This window comes from Arachis hypogaea, chromosome 20 (genome assembly GCF_003086295.3).
Source record: "Arachis hypogaea cultivar Tifrunner chromosome 20, arahy.Tifrunner.gnm2.J5K5, whole genome shotgun sequence".
NCBI lineage: Eukaryota > Viridiplantae > Streptophyta > Magnoliopsida > Fabales > Fabaceae > Arachis > Arachis hypogaea.
Genome location: NC_092055.1, coordinates 13,377,367 through 13,399,715, shown reverse-complemented (window position 1 = coordinate 13,399,715; position 22,349 = coordinate 13,377,367). Strand labels below are relative to the sequence as shown.

At 33.7% G+C, this 22,349-nt stretch overlaps 2 protein-coding genes across 2 annotated transcripts; one reads left to right on the top strand and one right to left on the bottom strand.

The window, feature by feature from the left end:
* Nucleotides 1-9,547: 9,547 nt before the first annotated feature.
* On the top strand, nt 9,548-11,417 carry LOC140182955 (serine/threonine-protein phosphatase 7 long form homolog). Its single transcript, XM_072230936.1, has 6 exons — nt 9,548-9,619; nt 9,713-9,779; nt 10,155-10,508; nt 10,572-10,770; nt 10,886-10,973; nt 11,067-11,417. Exons 1-6 carry the CDS (start codon nt 9,548-9,550, stop codon nt 11,415-11,417), a joined length of 1,131 nt encoding a protein of 376 aa, XP_072087037.1.
* A 4,924-nt stretch (nt 11,418-16,341) lies between these two features.
* Nucleotides 16,342-17,148, bottom strand: LOC112785037 (uncharacterized). Its single transcript, XM_025828442.3, has one exon. The coding sequence runs from the start codon at nt 16,972-16,974 to the stop codon at nt 16,669-16,671; it is 306 nt and encodes a 101-aa protein (XP_025684227.1). The 5' UTR covers nt 16,975-17,148; the 3' UTR covers nt 16,342-16,668.
* Nucleotides 17,149-22,349: the final 5,201 nt, after the last annotated feature.

The window sequence follows — 22,349 nt, the reverse complement described above, 5'->3', positions numbered from 1 at the left end:
TGATAAAATCGGTCACCATCAACTGCAATTGGGTTGAAGACACCAATGGAGATGTGGCAAGGTAAGCCACCTAATTATTCTTCTTTACATATATTTGGTTGTCCTGTGTACGTGATGTACAATTCCCATGAAAGAACAAAACTAAACCTAAAGTCTAGGAAATGTATATTCTTGGGTTATGCTGACGGAGTTAAGGGGTATTGCCTGTGGGATCCCGCTACCCGCAAGGTAGTTGTCAGCAGAGATGTGATATTTGCAGAAGATGAATTGCAAAAGGAACAAAAAAAATGACAGCACTGTTAAAGAGATAGTCACTATACAAATAGATGAGAAATGCAAAGAAAGTGATTTTTCTGAAGCAGAACCAGAGCACGAAGAACAAAAGCAAAGGCCAATGACATAGAAGTTCATCGATCCATTCGACAAAGAAGAACACTATCATGGCTCTCAAATTATGTTTTGAGAAGCCATGGTGCATATTGTCTTCTAACAGAAGACGGGAGAACCAACAACTTTTATGGAGGCTATGCGCAATCCAAATGCTTCTATATGGATGATAGCAATGCAAGAAGAAATTGAGGCATTACATAGGAACAACACCTGGAAACTTGTTGAACTTCCAGCAGGTCGAAAAACCATTGGTAACAAATGGGTTTACAAGATCAAACGAGATAGTAATGATCAGGTGGAATGATATCGTGCAAGATTGGTTGTCAAAGAATATGCTCAGAAAGAAGGTGTTGACTTCAATGAAATATTTTCTCTAGTGGTGAGACTAACTACTATAAGAATAGTTTTAGCTATTTGTGCTGCATTTGATTTACATCTAGAATAATTAGATGTAAAGACTACTTTTCTTCATGGAGAACTTGAAGAAGAGATATATATGCTCCAACCAAAAGGTTTTGAGGAAAAAGAAAAAGAAAAAGAAAACTTGGTTTGCAGGTTAACTAAATCTCTGTACGGTCTAATTAAGGCAGGTGCCAAGGTGTTGGTACAAGAGATTTGATTCTTTCATTATTAGCCTTGGATACAACAGACTTAGTTCTGATCATTGTACTTACTACAAGAGGTCTGGTGATAATGATTTCATCATTCTTCTGTTGTATGTGGATAACATGGTGGTAGGCCCCAACAAAGATCAAATCCAAGAATTGAAAGCACAGTTGGCTAGGGAGTTTGATATGAAAGACTTGGGACCAGCAAATAAGATTTTAAGGATGCAAATCCACCGAGACAAAAAAGATAGGAAGATTTGACTATCGCAAAAGAATTATTTGAAGAAGATCTTGCAACACTTCAATATGTAAGAATGTAAGTCAATTTCAACCCCACTTTCTATGAATTTTAAATTATCCTCAAGTATGTGCTCTAGTATTGAAGCAGAGAGGATGAAAATGTCTCGAGTACCGTATGCATCAGCAGTGGAAAGCCTTATGTATGCCATGATTTGTACAAGGCCAGATATTGCTCAAGCAGTTACGGTAGTAATATAAGTCGATTTATGGAAGATCCGAATAAGGAGCATTGGAATGCTGTTAAGAGGATCTTGAGATACATCAAAGGGACCTCGAATGTTGCATTATGTTTTGGAGGATCGGAATTCATTGTCAATGGATATGTCTATTCAAATTTTGCAGGTGATCTTGATAAACGAAAACCTACTACAAGCTATGTGTTCACACTTGCAGGAGGAGCTGCGAGCTAGCTATCTAAGTTACAGATTATTGTAGCTTTATCTACTACAGAACCTGAATATATGGCAGGTACACAAGCATGCAAGGAAGCAATTTGGATCCAAAGTTTAATGGAGGAACTTATGCACAAACAACAGAAGATTCTTGTGTATTGTGACAGCCAAAGTGCCTTGCACATTGGAGTACAATATCACTTTGTTCGGGAAGTAATAGAAGAACGGAGTGTTGATATGTAGAAGATTCACACGAAAGATAACCTAGTAGATGCTATGACAAAACTAATCAACACAGAAAAGTTTGAATGGTGTAGATCTTCATATGGTCTATCGAATACATGAACAACATGAATTTTGAAAATTTATTAAAATTAGCTTTAAGTGAGAGACTGTGAAAATTAGTAAAGCTAATTTTAGAAAATAAATAAATAAATAATAACTAAATAAAATGAAAGGTAATAAACAATCATAGTTTATAACCTTAGAATTTTAATGGTTGAAAAAGAGAAGAATTATATACCTCAAATTGACGGATGGTTCATATTGAAGAGACTCACCTATAAATTAAGTTTTTCTTTAATTCATTTCAATCAAGTCATCCAACAAGAACAATAGTAACATTGAGTTACATAAAGAGTTTTATTTCTTTGAGAGATTTTTTTTCTATGTATAGAGAGAGATGTATTCTTCTTTTATAAAGAAAGAGTGTTATTGTGATCTCTTTATAATAGAGAGAAATTGTAATTCTTCAAGAAAGTCATTTTATACAAATTTTTATTTTTTCATCTCTATATATTTTACTACTTCATTTGTCTAGTGCCTAACACTTCTTCCTTTTTCAAGAGATCCCTTGACTTGTATTCTATAGAGATGCGTAGCAAAGGAACATTGAAAATCCTTTCTTTCTCCATAGTCAGCTTGTTAAATGTACAAGAAGTGCAAGTGCCTTTTGTTTGGTACAATTGTTTTAGGAGATTTAAAACTTTTTATGTATTCCTAGCAAATAAGAGAGAAAAGTTTTTTTTTTTTTTAATGTTTTAGCTTTTTGAGCATGCTTATCACTTTGGATCCAAAATATATTCGTTGAGTTTGAATGCCTTTTCAAACCATGTTTTTGTTGCTTCTGAGACGGGTTATGAACTTAGAATCACATTCTAAGGTGTTTTTTGTATTAAATTCACCTTTTCGGGTGTTATACATTTCTGGTTTACAATAAATTATTTAGAGAAATACTATCTAGTACTTCAGAACTGATGAACAAATCAGTAGAAATTAAATGAATTAGTAAAACTTAAAATTATGTTTGTTATTTTCAAGACATTAATACTTAATATGATATATGGAGCTAGCAATCTCCGATTCTCCTTTTTAGTTATGTCAAACCAAATCTAATTCTAAGAATTTCATTTATCCTCATAAATAAGTTTCAATTTATTCAAATATATACATTATACATTGTATATTAGAGCACAAATATCTATAACATATCTTCAGAATTCAAGGCACAGTATATAAGATATAATAGTTCAGATAATACCTGAGTAGAAACACAATTTCTTTCAACACATATGTTATAAATTGTTCATATAGTTCAGAAGAAAATAAAGAGTTAGCAGTGTGAAAAAATTATAAACATGAATGAAACAAAGAATGATATGATGATGATTGAGTCTAACAAAACAGAACACCTTATAAGTTGATTTTAAAACAATTGCATACCTCAAAAAGCAATGTCCTTGTTTCATATGTAAAAACGCTTAAAATTGCAAAATACTTACTTTAAATTATTTCCAATACAAATTTTAATTCCAGATCAGTTTCTTTTTGTAAGTATTAAGAGTAATACTTAAAAAACACTCCATTAGAATTTCTCTAAGTATTTTTTTCATTTTTAATTTTGTTGCAAATTAAGTGTAGCTTTTTAATTTCAAAAAATCATTAATTAATTTTTACCTATTATATTCTCTATTATTAGAGAAACACAATAATTGTCTTAATACTTGTCTATAATTAGAAAAAGACACTTAATATAAAATGGAGGGAGTAAAATGAAATGGAGGAAGTAAAAGAAAGGAAAGGAGAGAAAAAAAAGAATTTAATATGATGATAATGTATTATTATCATTGTAAATGCATGTAGTAACGTACATAGAGAAAGCCAACGAGCTATAACTTAAATGACATAATCTTTTCATACTCACGTAAAGGTTGTAGGTTCGAATTTCCTAATTTTGGTAAAAAAAAAATATAGAAAAAATAATTTTATGTACATGTATTATATATGTTGCACAATATACATGCTATAATAAAATAAAATAAAGTTGAAAATAAACTTGAGATAGATAGATATAAAATAGATACTACCATAAAAAATTTTAAAGTGTTGTTTTTGTTTAAAATATGACTAAATAAATAAGTCACATTTTAAATAAAATATTTTCATAAAAAAATATTTTTATCATTTTTATTTGAGTAGTTGCCTAAATATAAAAGATGCCATACTTCTTTTTTTTTTTTTTTTTTTGACCAGTGATGCCATACTTCCTTAAAAAGGTAGCCACTTTGAGAAGACACTCTATTATGAAGACCCCAGGAGTTGGTCCAAATTGGCTTGGTCAATTTTGAGTGAGAACTGAGAAGAAAGGCAAATTCTCTTCTCCTCGGAGTCAACGGGTCAAGCTCGGCGGCTATAGACTTAGAGGCACATTTTTGCGTCTATGAAATTCGCCACATAACTTCTATCTTCGTGTTACTCTATCAACAAACACACACTGCTTTGTTGTTCAATGCCAGAAACACATATATTGAAGTTTAAATAATTCAAAGAGTTTAATTTTGATTAATTAATAGTGTAATATAAAATATTTTATATAATTATACAATTATATTTAGAACAAATTTTTGATGGCGTAGATTCTAGTGGCTAAAAGTAATTTTTTTATTGACCAACAAGTATTTTATCGATACCTGGCACTCTGATTATTGCAAGAGAAATATAAAGTATTAAAGTATATGCTTAAAAACGATTTTTTGTTCATGTGGGTCATTAATTTTTTATTGAATCATACTCCTTTTATTTTATTATTTTATTACCAACTTTTTTTAGAAGATATTGATTCATAAAAAAAAAAATCCTTTTTGTTACCTGTTTTTCATTCTACTTCACAAACAATAAGTTTTAAATTAATTTGTAAAGAGAGATGTAAAAATTAAACTATTTTAGTAGCATTTTTTTATAATTAAAATGTAATAATGATGTTGAAAACTTATTTTGTAACTCACTCTTTTTAAAATTTTAGAAAGTGTAAATTCTGCAACAATTTATTGTTAAATTAAAATTGCAAAATTGATACAGCATTTAATAATAATAAGCTGATAACGATAAGCTCATTTTTTGAAGTAGTAAAATTAAATTAGGTGATAACAATTTATCTAAGTTAAAAGTTTAATTAATTTTGATTAGAGATTCAAACTATTTATCCCTGTCTATTAACAATTTCACCGTATTTGACCCCATCAACTCCTCTAGTCTACCCAATCACCTGATTTAATGCTCCTTGGAGCTTTGGAGTATTAAAACTCTTTTTAAAGAGTTAAACAAAAGTTATTTATACTTATTTTTTGTCTTTTTTATTTAAAATTTGTTTAGACTAAGACTATTATTTTAATTTGAACCATTTTAAGCCCGTTATATTTTTGGATTAATATTACTCATATTATATTATTATAATAAAAAATTATTATAACATTATTATAAAAGATTTAAAAAACTGAAAAGTCAAATATATTTTTTGATATGAATTTTAAAAGACTAAAATATTTTTTAAGATTAAAGTTATTTAACTTGAATTAAAAATTTAATTTAATTTTAAAAAGAACAAAACTAAAAAAATTATATTTAAATTTAAAAAGATAAAATTATCTTTTTTAAAGATTAATTTAAAAATTATAAAATATTTATTTAAATAGTAATAAAAAGGTAAAATTATCGTTTTGGTATTAATTAAATGCATCAAAAAACTTGAGATTTAAACAATAAAAATTATTTTAGAATTAAATTTGTTTAAATGAATTAAAAAATATAATTTTAAATTTTAATTTATCAAATACTCTTATAGATAATTTTATAAAGACAAAAATACTCTTATAAAAATTAAGGACCGACTTACAAGCTCAAACAATCAATCCAACAATAATTTATATAACTTTTATCTAGCTCTAATTTCACTTCAATTATCATTCATTTTTTTTTATTCATATTTTTTTTCGTAGTAGAAATTTTTTTCTTTTATTTAAAAATCTAATTCTAATTTGAATTGATATCATTTAATAAATTTATAATGTTAAAATTTAAATTTGATTTTAAAAGACTAACATGCACTTTTCATATAATTTTAAATGATAAAAATACTATTTAAATAATTAAAGTTGTTTTATTAAATTAAAAAATAAAAATTTGAATTTAAATCTTTTTTTCTTTAGTAACTAAAAGAAACAACACGGCCAATGAGTTATAGCTCAAATGGCATAGTCTCCCCATACTCAATTAAGAGGTTACGGGTTCGAGTCTCCTATCTTTGGTAAAAAAAAAACAACACGGGAATTTGAACTTGAACTTAATATAATTAATAAAACCAAATATATTATTTAGTATTAACTTTAAATATTAAAATGTTCTTTTAAGATTAGATTACTTAAACGAGTTAGAAAGTAAAATTTTAAATTTTAATTTAAAACACTAAAATAGGAGAAAAATAGAAGACCATAACAATTAAGATAGGAGAATAACAGAAGAGCACAACAGCATCACCACTCACACTACATGGGAGACGTAGGCAGCGAGTGAGGCAAAATGCCTCCGAGACGGCGGCGACGCGATGATAGAAACGATGAAGGAGACGCGAGTGACGATGGTGAACAGTGGTAATGAATTTGGTTAGAAATGAGATTTGAGAAAGAGAGTTATGAGGTAAAATAAATATAAAGAGTTTTTTAATTTAAAGCAGAAGAGATAAAATAAATATAAAGAAAATAAAAATTTTAACTGCGAAAAACTAATTTAAAAATAAAAATATATGGAGTATTGATTCACTAAATAATTAACACCTTTATAGACTGTCGATTCACCAAACTATTAGAGAGTATTGTAAATATAGTCATATTAAAAATAATACTAGTATATTAATTTTTTTAATTTATAATTAACGATTTTTTTAAAACCGAATAAATATAATTAATCATATAAGTATAATAATAGGGAAATTCACTCGTATAAGCTCATGAGTCTCAAAATTTACACAAATCAACCAATAGGAAAATTGGTTCATGAATTAACCAAGAAGACATTTCTATGTAGTTCGAATTAGGCTAATTCGAACTCCACTCTCAATGTAATTAGAATCCGTATGATTCGAATTACACACAGACGCACACACCCACTAATTCAAATCAACCTGATTTGAATTACACACTAATTCGAATTAGAGTGATTCGAATTACACATACAAACTCACATACTAGTTCGAATTGGACTGATTCGAACTAGTTATGGAATATTTGCCAAAAATATTAGAAAAAATATTAGTGAAATATTTGTCAAAAATATTAGAAAAAAATACTATATAATATAAAAAAATATACTACAAAAAATATAAAAAAAATTATAAATATTAGTTGAACGTGAATTTTATAGCATAAATCTAATCCATGCAATTATTTTAATACACCAACAATTATATTTATATGGAGCCAATGCTTAATCGAATTCAATTAGTTCGATAATACGAGTGTATGAAAAAAAATTTCATTTTATAAAGTTTAAAAATTTTTATTATGTGATAGGTTAGTAACGAGTACATTACAAATTTTTATAGTACTCATCGTAACAATGTTTAATTTAATAATTGTTATTAAAATTTTAGTTGTACTCGTTAGAAAATAAATAATCACAATAATTTTTAATAGCTCATGAAAATTTTTTAATAAAATTATTTAAATTATATGGTGAGATATTACATGATTCGAATTACGCATAGGGAAGTTCGAATCACTCTAATTCGAATTATATGGTGAGTAATTGGAATTCTATATAATACTCTTCTACCCATTCTTGATAGCTCATGAATATTTTTTAATAAATTTATTTAAATTATACCACAAAAAAATATTTTATTCTATACAAAAATAATTAAAAAAATGGCTTAAAAGATGTTAGGAGTACTATAAAAAAATTTTTGGTGACTGAACATAACATAAAGAAAAAAGACCTAAGAAAAAGAGTAGTACTCCTCTCTAATAATAATGTCTAAATTATTAGGAGGCAGTAATCACTCTAGATACACCTGCTTGTTTAAAACAGCAGTCTTAGCCATTAAATCAGCCGCTCTGTTTGCTGTTCGCTAGATGAGCACTAAAGTAGCTGTCCAATTGCGCTGGATGAGTACTATAAAAATTTGTAATGTCCTAATGACTTAGGACATTAAAGAAATACTCTACATAGTTAATAATAATTTAGAAATTAAAGAAAATATATTTTTATCATGTATTTACCTAAATCACTAGAATATTACAAACTTTTATAGTACTCATAACATCATTTAAGCCATTTTTTTTTAAATTATTTTGTATAGAATAAAATATATTTTTTAAATGTTTTGTATGGAATAAAATATTTTCTTTAATTTCTAAATTATTGTTGACTATGTAGAGTATTTTATTTAAAATTTGAGTACTTGCATGTATTTACCTAAGTCATTAGAACATTACAAATTTTTATAGTACTCTTAACATTTTTAAGCCATTTTTTTAAATTGTTTTGCATAGAATAAAATATTTTTTGTGGTATAATTTAAATAAATTTATTAAAACAATTTATTAAAAAATATTAATGAGCTATTAAAAATGGACAAAAGAGTATTGTATGGAATTCGAATTGATAGCTCATTAATATTTTAAAGAAGTCTCGTAATTAAATATTTTGTTAGCTTTTTTTAATGCATGAAATAAAATATATATTTTTTAATTTTTAAATTATTAAATTTTTTAATAAATTTTTTAATAAATTATTAATTTTTTTAACAGTATAATTCGAATTATACCATGAGTAATTCGAATCTGGCCAATTTGAATTACTATGTGCAGCGTGTGAGTAATTCGAATCACCCTGATTCGAATTAGTTCTTGTGTGCGTCTGTGTGTAATTCGAATTAGTGTGATTTGAATTACTGTGAATGTGTAATTCGAATTAGACTAATTCGAATTACATAGAAATATCCTCTTGGTTGAACCCTGTAACAATTATTGGTTTGGTCGAATCACATAAATTTTTCTCCAGGTTGGTTTATATGGGTGATTTGCCCTATAATAATACGAATACGTTTATTTTAGGGTAAAAAACTGAAATAAGCCATGGGAATATCAATATTACATGAATAAGCCAAAAGAAAAATTGATTCAGCAATCAACCAATGTACAAAATAATGTAGTTCGAATCACCTCAGTTCGAACTTGAATTGAACGTAATTCGAATCCATGCAATTCGAACTACATACACGCATGAACTCTACATAATTCGAATTGATGCAATTCGAACTAGCTTTAGTTAATTCAATACATGGTGATTCGAATTAGCTTGAGAACGAGACCTATATAATTCGAATCTTGTTGATTCGAACTATGCACGTTTCGCCACTAGTAGTAATTCGAATTGAGGTGTTTCGAATTACTCTAGATTTTCCTATAAAAGGAGTTCGAATCCACCCCATTCGAACTACTTCTCCACTCTCAGACCCCACCAAATCCCAGAGAAAACGACCCAGTTTCGCTCCGACAAAGGCTCGAGCAGAGTATTTAGCTGATGGAGGACGATCCAGGTAGACTATATCGGTTGGATGGAGTGGCTCATATTGCCGAGGTCATCAACGATGAGGTTAGTGGTTTTTATTTTTTTTTCTTGTGCTTTATTTTTGTGAGGCTGCCCGTGATTTTTGTTGATGGTATTGCATGTGGTTTATTGAAGTAGTTTTGTTTGCGGTTTAGTAGGCGGTTTAATTTAGCGGTTTCCGTTACTGACTTTGCATGTGGTACTGGTAGTGGTTTTTGTTTAGTGGTTTTGTAGACAAGTTTTGTTGATGGTTTATGTTAGCAGTTTATATTAGCGGTTTATGTTGGTGGTCTTGCATGTTGTTTATTTAGTGGTTTTGTATGCGGTTTATATTAGCGGTATCGTATGCGGTTTATGTAAGTAAATTTGCATGCGGGATTGGTAGTGGATTATTATATTGATTTTGTATGTGGTTTATTATATTGCTTTTGTATGCGGTCCTTGTTTTGGCAACCCCAGCGCTGCATCTCGAGCATGCGGCGGCAACAGGGCATGCCCCTGGATGAGAGATACGTTCCGTACCTGCAGATGGCCGGATTATACCATCTTGCGAGGCTGAACGATAGATGGTTCTGATTAGATGAGCCCCTTGTTAGTGCATTCGTTGAGCGGTGGCGTCCGGAGACGCACACCTTCCACATGCCGTTCGGAGAGTACACGATCACACTTCAGGATGTGGCGTACCAGTTGGGGTTGCCAGTGGACGGGCGCTATGTCAATGGTTGCCTTACAGATTTCCAGATATACATCGAGGGTGGCCGTCCTGCCTGGGTGTGGTTCCAGGAGTTGCTTGGAGTGATTCCTCCTCCGAGCCAAGTTCAGAAGTTCGTTGTAAACTGCACTTGGTTCCATGAGAGTTTTGGGGAGTGCCCTGCGGGAGCCGATGAGGAGACTGTGCGGCGCTTTGCTCGTGCATATATCATGATATTGTTGGGTACTCAGCTATTTGCCGACAAGTCTGGCAACCGCATTCACATCAGATGGCTTCCCTACGTAGCTAGGCTTGAGGAGATGGGTACCTACAGCTGGGGGTCTGCAGCACTAGCATGGTTGTACCGGTGCATGTGCCGAGTGGCAAACAGACATGTGGTAAAGTTAGCGGGCCCACTTCAGTTACTTCAGTCTTGGATCTTCTGGCGCTTTCCTAGGTTTAGGCCTGCTGGGTATGATACGTACAGCTGGTTGTTGGCCTCGAGGTATCCTACTCAGACCTTTCTATTTAAATTTAAAATAGTTGATTCAATGTTTGCTTCTTATGTTATACAAATCTGTCACACTTTTAATTAGCTATAACACCGATGTGAGATGCAGGTGGTCAGGTTACAACCCTTCCGATGGTGAGAAGGGACCTAGAGTGCAGAACTGGAGACTGAGGATAGACATGTTACAGGCCAGGGATGTGAGTATACTAACCGGCTATGTTTATTTAATTAATTAAATATTATGACTTTGTGTCATCAATTGGCCTGACAATGTTGGGATCTTTCTGCAGTTTATTTGGATGCCCTATAACTCCCCTAAGGTACTACAGGTTGTGCATCCGGAGGTGTTGGAGCCTCGGCATACGGCGATGTGGCGGTCTGTGACGTCATTGATATACTTTGCCGTGATAGAGTGGCATCAGATAGATAGGGTTTTACCGCAGTTCGGCGGAGTCCAGCCCCGTCCGCAGCGCGCCCTGAACATCGACTTTCTGATGTCGAAGGATGGGAGAGGCAGTGATCGTTGGTTTCCGTCGGCTCTTCAGTTCTGGCATCTGCATTGGGAGAGCCGTGCGGACCACGTTCTCTGGTTCGATGTTGTTGCAGACCCTGGACCCTCACATGAGTTCCTAGAGTGGTAGAGTCAGCATGGAAAGAGGTTCTTGTCACCAGAGATGTATTTGAGGGATCCGAAAGCCGTTCCTATTCCTGTGGAGGCGTCGCAGAGGGGTGATGGGTGAGTTCTTGACATGGATCGTGTTGATGACGTGCCGGATAGGCGTCGGGTCGAGAGGAGAGCTCGTGTGGGGACACGAAGGAGCCAGCGTGAGTGGAGGTGGCTGGACCAGGCTATGGACGAGGCTGACGGGGACGGTCGACGTGGAGAAAGACGACGAGGGCACGGAGGCAGGCGGAGAGGGCGTGCTGCGGCGGACGATCACGGTGATCATGGTGACGACGACGACGATGATCAACACGGGCCCGTGGGGAGGGGTTGCTGCAGGGCATGCTGCAGTTGGTGGTGTTAGTCCCCATGTTGGCGGGCATGGAGGCGAGTGGTACGGGTCCGGTATGGGTAATGGTGCTAACCATGGTGACGGTGGACTTGGATTTGGGCCGCTAGGAGATTACTTCGTTGGTGTCCCAGCCGATGACCAGACACTTCAGGAGAGTACGCCATGGGTTAGCCCGGGGATGATGTTTTCAGACTTCCTGGCAGGTGATGGGCTTGATGCGGACTTCGGCGGGTCACACTTTCTAGACGAGATTACTGCCATCATGCAGGAGGATGATGCGGCACGTAGGCGTGGTCAGAGCTCCGGCACGCAGGCACCTTTAGATGTCGATCTGAACGAGCCTCCTACGACGCCTGCTGCTGACCATTTTGCATTGGGTGGTACTCCTACTTCCGCCTACATTGCTGCGTCACATTCAGTTGCCGGGCCGTCTGGGGCACCCGTCCAGCCTAGGCCACCTGCACAGCCTGCCCCGGATGAGGAGGAGGATGAGATCGAGGACAAGGAGCTGCTTATCCGGAGAGGCCACAGGACACGGGTACCCCGTCGTTGCTTCACCGGCTCGCATCTGTTTAAATGATTCATGTATCCTGTATGTTGTTTGTTTATGTTCATTGTTGTATCCTAGCAAAGTTTATTAATGTCTTTGATGTACTTTGACGTTCCAACATGTATTTTGGTTATTTATGTTTCAGTATGTTGTTCCAAATCATGATATTGTACTTTGAAAATGGTTGTTCAGTGTTTATCTCAGTTAATAGCATGTTTTCCGCATCATGTATTAATTTAATTTGTAGATTTATTTATTGCCTTGTGCATTAAATAGACATTTCGTACAAAACTACGGAAACGAAACATATTCATTAATTAAGATACAATGTAGAGTAAATCGCATTAACATTAACAAATTCTATCACTTATCAACTACAACTAAGGAAACCTACAACAGTGGAATCTAAACGCCAAAGTGAAATAAACAAAGTACCAAAGCTAACAATACAGCTACTCATGTCCCCTTGTATGCTCTTGTCCTCTGACCTGTGGGCAACTCCGACGTGTGTGTCCGGGCTTCCGACAGAGGCCACATCTCTTTGGCCGGTTCGGATCTGCCTCGTCCATATTGGTCCGTATTCTAGTGGACCTCGGACGACCCTCTCTCGCACGCCTCTTGGTAGGGTCTGGGATCACTGTCGTCCCGTCCTGTGCAATCGCGACAAGCAACGTTCCCCCATACTTGCCATATAGATGGGTGCCGTCAATACTAACCAGCGGCTTGTAATGACGGAATGCCTCGATACATGGTGGAAACGTCCAGAACAGTCTGTGAAAATAAGCTTGCGACTCGTCCAGCTATCCACCGACTCGAACAGGGCTCGTCCTAAGGACTGCAACAGTACCAGACATCGTCAACTGGACTCCTAACACCCACCTAGGGAGCTCATTGTACGACTCATCTTAGTCACCATAGATGAGGGCAATAGCCTTCTGCTTCGCCAACCAGACCCTCCTGTACGTCGGTCTAAACCCAAAGTGTGCGGCCGTGGCATTTAGGAGCACCTTGATGCTGACGGATGCATCCGTCCTAACCATTGGCATAATGAATGCCGAGATCACATGATAATCCAAACTCCTATGGTCCCTGGAGATGGAGGTCGCGAGAACGTATGCGGACCATTGTACCGTTTGACCTCCGAAATGTCCTTGCGCTGCCAGAGACTCAGCCGAATCAACCATGTGCACCCATTCCCGAACTCAGTACACTTGCCCACATATCGGCGATAGTCAGACTCCACTACCTTGTACTGTACCCCTCGGCGGATGCTGTAAGTCTTCACACTTAACAAGGCCTCATCTTTATCCTGAAATTGCTGACCAACCTGGAACTCTGTCAGACCTGCAGACCTTTCCGCATCTCTAGCGCCAAATCCGGCGGGCTGCCCAGGAACCCCCTCCTACCTCATGGCATCCAAGTCCAAAGATGAAAAATGTGGAGGATACTGCTGTATGCCAGAGCTAGAACCACCTCCCGCCCCAGCAGGCTCACTCGCTCCAATATCATCGCCACTTTCATCAGCAATCATATCCGGCTCGACATCATCGTCCTCTGGATTATCCAACAATCAATCTCCAACCCCAGCCGATGCAGCACACTGTAAAGAGGTAGGCAGAAATTCCCCTGTTCCAACCTCGTCGCCTACACTACCGTTGAGATCAACAGTGAATGAAGGGGAGGCGACAGGCTGGACGGGTGGCTCGTAGGCAGGGACGGAGGAAGAAGCAACGACAGGTCTGGAGCTAGAACCGGCTACCGTGGCTAAAGTAGTGGTATTCCGGTTCGAACCCCCCGAGCTGGATACCACATCAACCAACTTTGCCAACAGCTCTGGTGTCCTCACTTCTGGAAACTGCCGGCGACAATGAAATATGACCTGCAAGTCCTCATCACTCCCGATCGTGAAACAATCATACTTCACGGTTTCTTGGAGCACCGTGATTGGAATGCGATAGAAAAACTTCTTAACCTGTTTCACACCTTCCAGACCAAGTTTCAGCAGTACAGAGCTAACAAGGTCATCATAGCTCGTCGTAGGCCTCACGATAATACAGAGAGGATCCTTATCAGTGAACTTCACACCGGAACGAGTTTTTCTCTTAATCGATTCTCTGTGGTGAACCAACACTACAAAATACTCCTCACTAGCCATCTTACCCCTCTAATGAGAGCAACTCACATTCACACCATATATATACAGGTCTGGTCCTCACTAATTCGAACTAGCCTAATTCGAATTGTACAATGTGTAATTCGAATCAACCTCATTCAAATTACATAGGATTTGACACTTAGGAGTAATTCGAACCAGCTCAATTCGAATTATGTTGAGATCACGTGTGATAGTAATTCTAATTGCTTCAATTCGAATTATGCTGAGTTCATGTTTGATAGTAATTCGAATTGCCTAAATTCGAATTATGTATGTTACAGGTTTGCATGTAATTCGAAATAGCATGATTCGAATTACGTTCAATTCAAGTTTGAAACGATTTGATTTGAACTATATTAATATGTGCATTGATTGATTGGTGAATCAGATTTCGTTTTGGCTGATTCATGTAAAATGAATCTCCCCATGGCTTATTTTAGTTTTTTACCCTTATTTTTATCAAATTAAATTAAGTTATTAATTAAATTATATTTATTTAAATTTTAATTTAAAAGTTTTATATTTTAAAATTTAAAATTATGTAAATGAAATTAGATTAATTAAAAATAAAAATATACCAGTACGATCTAGTAATGAATTTATGAAATTCTAAAACAAAATAAATTTGAAAAGATAAAAATAAAAAAATTGTTATGAAAAATAATAATTTTTTTATTTTGTTTCAGTAAAAAAATTAACACTAATAAAACACTAAAATTAAAAAAAAAACGTTACTTAATAAATAAATAAATAAATAAAGATGAGAGATTAATATTTTATGATTATTTTATATTTTTATTTAAAAACATAATTTTAAGTTAGTGTTAATTTTTTAAATATTAACTTTTTTTAAAAAATAATTTTTTAGCATTAATTGTTTAATGATGTTATCAAGGTACAATAAAAACTCCATTAATTACCCTTTAAAATATTGTGTCAATGCATATTATAACACTAATAATGTAAAGGAGTTTCAAAACTCCAAATAATATAAGAGTATTGTAACATTCATTTTATTTTGGTTTAACTACCACAAAATTCACCTTATATTTATTCTTTTAGATAACTATGTATATTCATATTAGTGTAATATATAGTTATTTATATTAATATAATATTACATAATTAAATGTACGTGTAAAATAATTTTTTACGGATAGTGTATATCGAAATTAAATTCTAATTAAAAAGGGAGAACATATTTATTCTAAGCTGTATGTGATTCTTTTATATATAGTTAATGGGTATGGTATAGAAATAAATTACTTTGGTACTCATCAAATTATATAAATGCAAGTGACGATGATTTTCAGTTATTTGCATGTAGAATTGTTGTGCATTGCTTCAAATTATAACATGTCACCGAGCTAAAAAAAAGTTCAGCATGAATCACACAATATATTACTATCAATTTACCATAATTTATAATTACATATATTTGCATGGATAAACTCTATTTGAAATTGCAGTTCTCAATCACGATCATTTACTAATCTCATTACTTCTAGGTTAAAATTAAGATACTAATTTTCATCAAATATTGAATTTCTTTTTTTTTTATTTAATTTTACGAGCTTGATAAGTGTTAGTAGTAGTCTTAGTTATGATACTCATAACACGCGAAGTAAAATAACACTTCTCAAAATAACCGAAGCAAAATAGTATATCTAAGATGAAGAAAAAGGATAATGCTAGGAAAACCAGAAAAACAGTCAAAACTTGTCTTATTTAGCATTCATTAATTGTTGCAACAATTAATAAATGTTAAATAAAGCAAGTTATGGCTGTTTTTGGCTGATTTTGTTTGGTTACCAAACATTTTCGGAAGAAAAAACACACATAACTAATTTAAGCTAACAGTAAATACAGTTAGCATTCAATTAACAAAGAACACAAAAAGTACCCAAATATATAGGAGTCAAAATTCTATGCTTCTACAAGAATCTCAATTGGACCGATAATGATTACACAATCTAACTCTTTTTTTTTTTTTTTTTCAGCTCCTCCATTCTCCATTACAACCCCAGAAATGAAAAATCAAAATAGAAAAAATCACTATCGCGGTTGGACCGAGAGTCTATTGGTTCGAATCCTGTACGTCTCACTTGAGTTGTATTTTTGCATTTCATAATTCATACTGCCTATTTTTCAAGATGGCAACTGCCATCTCTCTAAGAAGAGCGGTTCAGCTGCCGAATCGCAATTTTCGCGGTTAAGGGTCGACCGGTTCCGGATCCACCGCAACTACTACATGCCATGCGGCCGGAACCGGCGCAGGTTCGGCACCCGGCGTCGCTGTCAGACCACCGTGTACAGAGGCAGGTGACCCGACCCGTTCCATTGCAAGTCTGGCAGCGAGGGTTTGAACCCGGGCCGACCATGGGCTTCTGGTCCATGTCCATCACCGATCTCACGATAACCGCTCCTGCCAGCACGCTCAGACCGGTTGCCAGCTGGCTCACTACGATCGGACCCATGTGCTTGACACAGAGAATCAGAAGAGATAAATTGGGATTGAAAGAACGGAAACGAGAGAAAACGAAGAATTTGGAGAATTTTCTTTCCCGTGAGGCTTAAGTATTGAATTTGCAAGTGTTGAATAAGCAAGGAGGGAGGGGAAAAGAATGGGAATAAATAAATAAATAACAAATATAGGGAAAGTGGTTGTGGAATTGTACACGTTGACGTCTAACGACACTTTGGTGGCTGACAGGAGGGTTCCGTTTAGGTTTTGGAACCATGTGATTAGTGCAAGGTTTGGCAAACTAAACCAGTTATTGGTTGATGGGTTTAAATATTTAGAAAAAGTATAAATAACCAACCCTACATGCAATTAAGTACAGGGTGTTCGCGGTGCGGTTTGATTCGATTTTAAGAAAAAAAGTCATCCGATTCGAACGTTTAATTTATGTGCAGTGCGGTTTGAATTGGATGAACTTTTTTTTTAAAAAATTCGATCCGATTCGATCCGATTACAAACAGTTTGGATTTGCAGTTTTTCAAATAAAAAAAATTAAATACATATAACAAATTTTAACATCAAATTTTAAATAATCAACAATGGCATAACAACTCTTAACATATCTTAAAAAGCCAACGATAACATAACAATAGAAATAAAATTATAGGTTAGTTAAAATAAATAAATAAATAATATTTTAAATATAAAATATTTATTAAATAATAATAATACATGAATAATAGAAAAATGTATAACAAATTGAACATGTTATAAATATAATTGTAAATATAATAATAAAATAATAATATTATAGCACATTGTGCGGTTTAAATTGGATTGGATAGATCCAAAATTCGATACAATCCAGCGGTTTGCAAAAAATAGAATCCAATCAAATTCGAATCAGTGCGATTTTAATCGATTTTCGATTTGAATTGAATTAGATGAACGATTTAATTTGGATCGATTTAAACTTGAACACTCCTAATTAAGCGGGGCCAACTTTTTAAAAATACTGCTTTTAAATTTTAAAAAATTAAGTTTGCCCTTGAAAAACATGCGTCTTTTCTCCCCCTCCAACCTACCCTCTCGCGGTGCCACGGTGCCACGGTGCCTCCCCTTCCCAACTTATTTTTGTAGCGATTTTGCATCCTCTCCTCCAACCTTTCGCATCGTTGAACCGCCCCCTCTTTCTCCATCTCTTCTCAGTCCGTGGAAGTCCTTATATCATGACATCGCACCGTTGTTTTCAAAATCCTCTTGCCGTGACACACGATATTTTTTTTTAGGTTTCGGATATTTTTTTATTTATCTTGAATATATTTTTTTAAGTTTTAGATGCATCTTTTTTATATATTTTTTATGTTTTTATATGTGTATTCTTTTTTAGTTTTTAGATGATATTTTGAATATTATTTTTTCAATAATTTTAGATATCTCGTTTTAATAGGTTTTGATTTTTTTTTTTTTAAATGGTTTTGGATATCTCTTTTTTGTTAGGTTTTAGATATTTCTTTTTGTTAGTTTAAGATGTTTATTTTTATTAGGTTTTGAATTTTTTTTACAATAATTTTAGATGTTTATTTTCATTTGGTTTTAGATATTTTTTTCTTTTTAGATCTCTTTTCATTTGATTTTAAATGTTTATCATGATAATTTAAATTTACATTTTCTCTAAAATAAATTAAAAAAAAAAGTGTGAGGATTTAGGTTTTTTTTTTCTTGTTGAATTTTTTTTACAGTCTATATAATAGTTGGTTGCAATTCTAATTGATTATTTAGTAAAGTTAAAATATTTAATTGGTTTAATTATATTTCAATTGAAATAAACAAATTTTAATAAAATAATATATAAAAATATAAATAAATACACAAAAATATAAATTTTAAAAATACATAAATTAAAGGTGTCAAACCAACTAAAGTTTAAAATTCTATATAAATATAATACAAGGGTTAACAGAAAAAAAAGTCAAATATTAATTAAGATTTATATATGTATAAAATTCATAATATTATATGTTTTATGTTGTAAAATATTAAATAATAATTAAACAAAAAATTATTAGTTTAATTAATTGTATCTTAATTAGTAAATTTTTTTTTGTTTGAAAACAAGTGTATTCTATATAATTTAATTTTTAATATATATTTATTTTAAATTATATGTACTATATTATTATCTTAAAGATAATTATAATTCAAAGATAATTATAATTTATTATATTAACAACAAATATTTACAAAAAATAGTGTATTAAACTTTCTTTTAATCGGCAAATTCCCCATTTGGCATAATATATAAAGACTAGTTGACGGCTCAACACTAAATAGTCTACTAATATAATCTTCCTTTTGTGATGCTGAAAGAAAGCCTACTAATATAATCTAAAGGTGTCGATTAGACAATAAAGATACCGATGTAAAGATAAAAGAATTGACCGGTAACAATCGGAGCCATAGTTGTAAAAACTGGACTGGACCGACCGGTTCGACCGAAAAATTGGTAAATCGAATTCTATATCGATTCGGTCCGAAGTTAAGACCGTTCAAAGTAAAGAACCAGAACGAACCGATTAAAATCAGCCAAATTCGGTGAAAATCAAACCAAACCAAACCGTTTGGTCCTAACTGAAGGCAAAGCTACGATGCATCTGGGTTCTGTAAGTCCACCATGCTCCCCATAAGCTCCAGTTGTGTGGTTTTTGGAAAAGGCTCTGATAGGGTTCAAACTGTTCACTCCAGGATTACAAGAAGCACATTCTGACCACCAAGCTACATTGCTTTTTTACTAATACATATCCAAATTATAATACATATAGCAATTTTGTATTTACTTATATTCAATTAATTTTAATTTTTAAATTAATTATATTTTATTTAACTATAAATTTTATTAATATATATATATATATATATTAAAAAGATAAAAAAAATTATTAATCATAATTTATTTTTTCTTTTCATGATTATATGATATCTATTAATATTATTTTTTCAATAAATACTTGTAGTATATAATAATAGGTAAAGACTCACATACAATTGTCTTCATATGAAGTTGATAGTTGAAAATCGTTAGATGATATTTAGTTAAACTTGTCAAATTATCTAACTGTTTTTAAATATCAACTTCACATGAAAATTAACTGTATGTAAGTTTTTACTTTTTTTTTTACCAAAGATAGGAGACTCGAACCCGCAACCTCTTAATTGAGTATGGGAAGACTATGCCATTTGAGCTATTACTCATTGGCTATGTAAGTTTTTACTTATAATAATATAATAATACAATAAATATAAATTAATTAATAAAGTATTAAAATTTGAAAATGATAATTAATTTTATAAAAATAAAATAAAAATACTTATAATAAAAAAAAAATAATTAAATTTTACATAATTATTTAATTATACCGGATTAACCGGTTCGACCAGTGATCTACCGGTTAAATCAGTAATCCAGTGATCTAATAACTTTATCGGTTTAATACCAGTTCGATTACCGGTTCGGTTCTGACAACTATGATCAGAGCAACTGAAGACAAACTAAGCAAGTAAACAAGCCAAGAAGAGTATGCGTGAAGTTCTGGTTTAATATTTATTTTCAATGTTGAAAACTTATGGGTCGTTTACACATATAATTTATTTGGGAATGAAAATCTTTAAATTGCTACAAGATATATGATTTTAGCACTCATAGTGAAACCTATCTCTTAGCCATGTTTTAGTGTATGTGGAAAAGACCCAACAACTAATACCTTTAAGCATAGCACAATTGATTTAATAGGAACTTAGGAAGCATATACAATTCACTAAAACTATATATGGAGCCAGCAGCGACTTACTAGGAGGCTGCCTAATAACCATGTAAGTCGACTTTTTATTGATTCAAATATTAAAAAAATAATTCCAAAAATACACATGCTAAAAAAAATTAGACTCAAATGCGCAGGTTTAACTCGCAAAAGTCACCTGTAAAATGGATTTCTTCATCATTTTACAGATATACCTGCGAAATGGGTATGTACTCGTGTGGGCCGTATTACGAACTGGCCAACTCAGGCATGGTTGCAGCAAAATTGGGTCTCCAATTTGTGAATGACACGGACGAATGATAGTAGTTTCATATTCCAAAGTCATCTCACATGCGAAGTGATTGAGGCAAAGAAACAAATAAGTAATAACGTTTTGGAAAACTTTCACATGTACCAATTACTTTTTTGGTACAGGCATATAGCAAGTACGGTCTCGTTAGCAGTCAACTCTTTGTCATATAATCATGGATAGAAAGCCTAAAATGTCCTTAGTTATTGTACAAGAGGCCTTTGGTACGGGTTGAGAGATGGATCGAGAACTTGTGGGTTGAGGCAGATGCCGGATCACTTGACTGGAGCGATGGGGGGTGATACCTGCAAAGACACTCCGACGCTCAAGTCATAATGGATCTGAGAGGTATAAGGTGTGTGGAATAAATGAATACCTGGAGGGACCTGGGTCCTCTATTTATAGGTGATGGTAGTTATCTTATCTTATCTTGTTTGGCTAAGATAAGGGAGACGTTTGAATTCGAAAGTTGGTTAGGAGCTCTAGAGGGCCGGTTCCAGGCCTTCTAGAAGGGCGAAGCGGGTCGGACCCGGGTAACCGGGTTCGGGGACCATTCCGGGCGTAGGATCTGTGGGTCGGATCCGTAACAGTTGCCCCCGGAGCGAGAGAGTGAGGGTGCTCGGTCTCATCGCTGGAGGAACCTTTTCCTCGCCGTTTGTGGTTTGGCAAGGAGATCATTTATTTGGTTTTTCCAGTCGAGGTCGAGGATTTGGGGAGTTCCTGGCCGTTTCATGGTCAGGCGAGGAGCACATTGTTTGGGCGTCTCATCACATGCCGAGTTTGATGACCGTTCTGAAGAAGGGTCCGGAGATCGGGTCTAGAACAGTTGTCCCCGGAGCATGAGAGTATGCTTTCTTGGTCTCAATGCTAAGTCGTTGGGGAGTCCAATTCTCTGTAGTTTGGGAGACTGAAGGGCCTGGAAAGGGCGTGACATCATCCTACATTTATTGGTAGGATGTTGGTCAGTCTGGCTTTCCGCAAGTTGGAAGACCGTCAGCTCATGCTTGTTTTGTGTGGCCTTTTTTGGGTTGTTATTGTGAACTTATTTTAGGCCTCTTGGTGGGCCGATTTCAAGACTTTGTTTATTTAGCTTATTTGGATTTCCGTTTTGTTGGCTTTGCGAGTGATCGATTCACGAGTCACTATTTTTGTTATTTGGATATCCGTTTTGTTATTTGGATATTTGTTTTATTGGTTTTGGGGTGATCGATTCCCGGGTAGCCGTTCACTTATTTGGATATCCGTGGGTAATCGATTCCCGTGTAGTCGTTTACTTATTTGGAT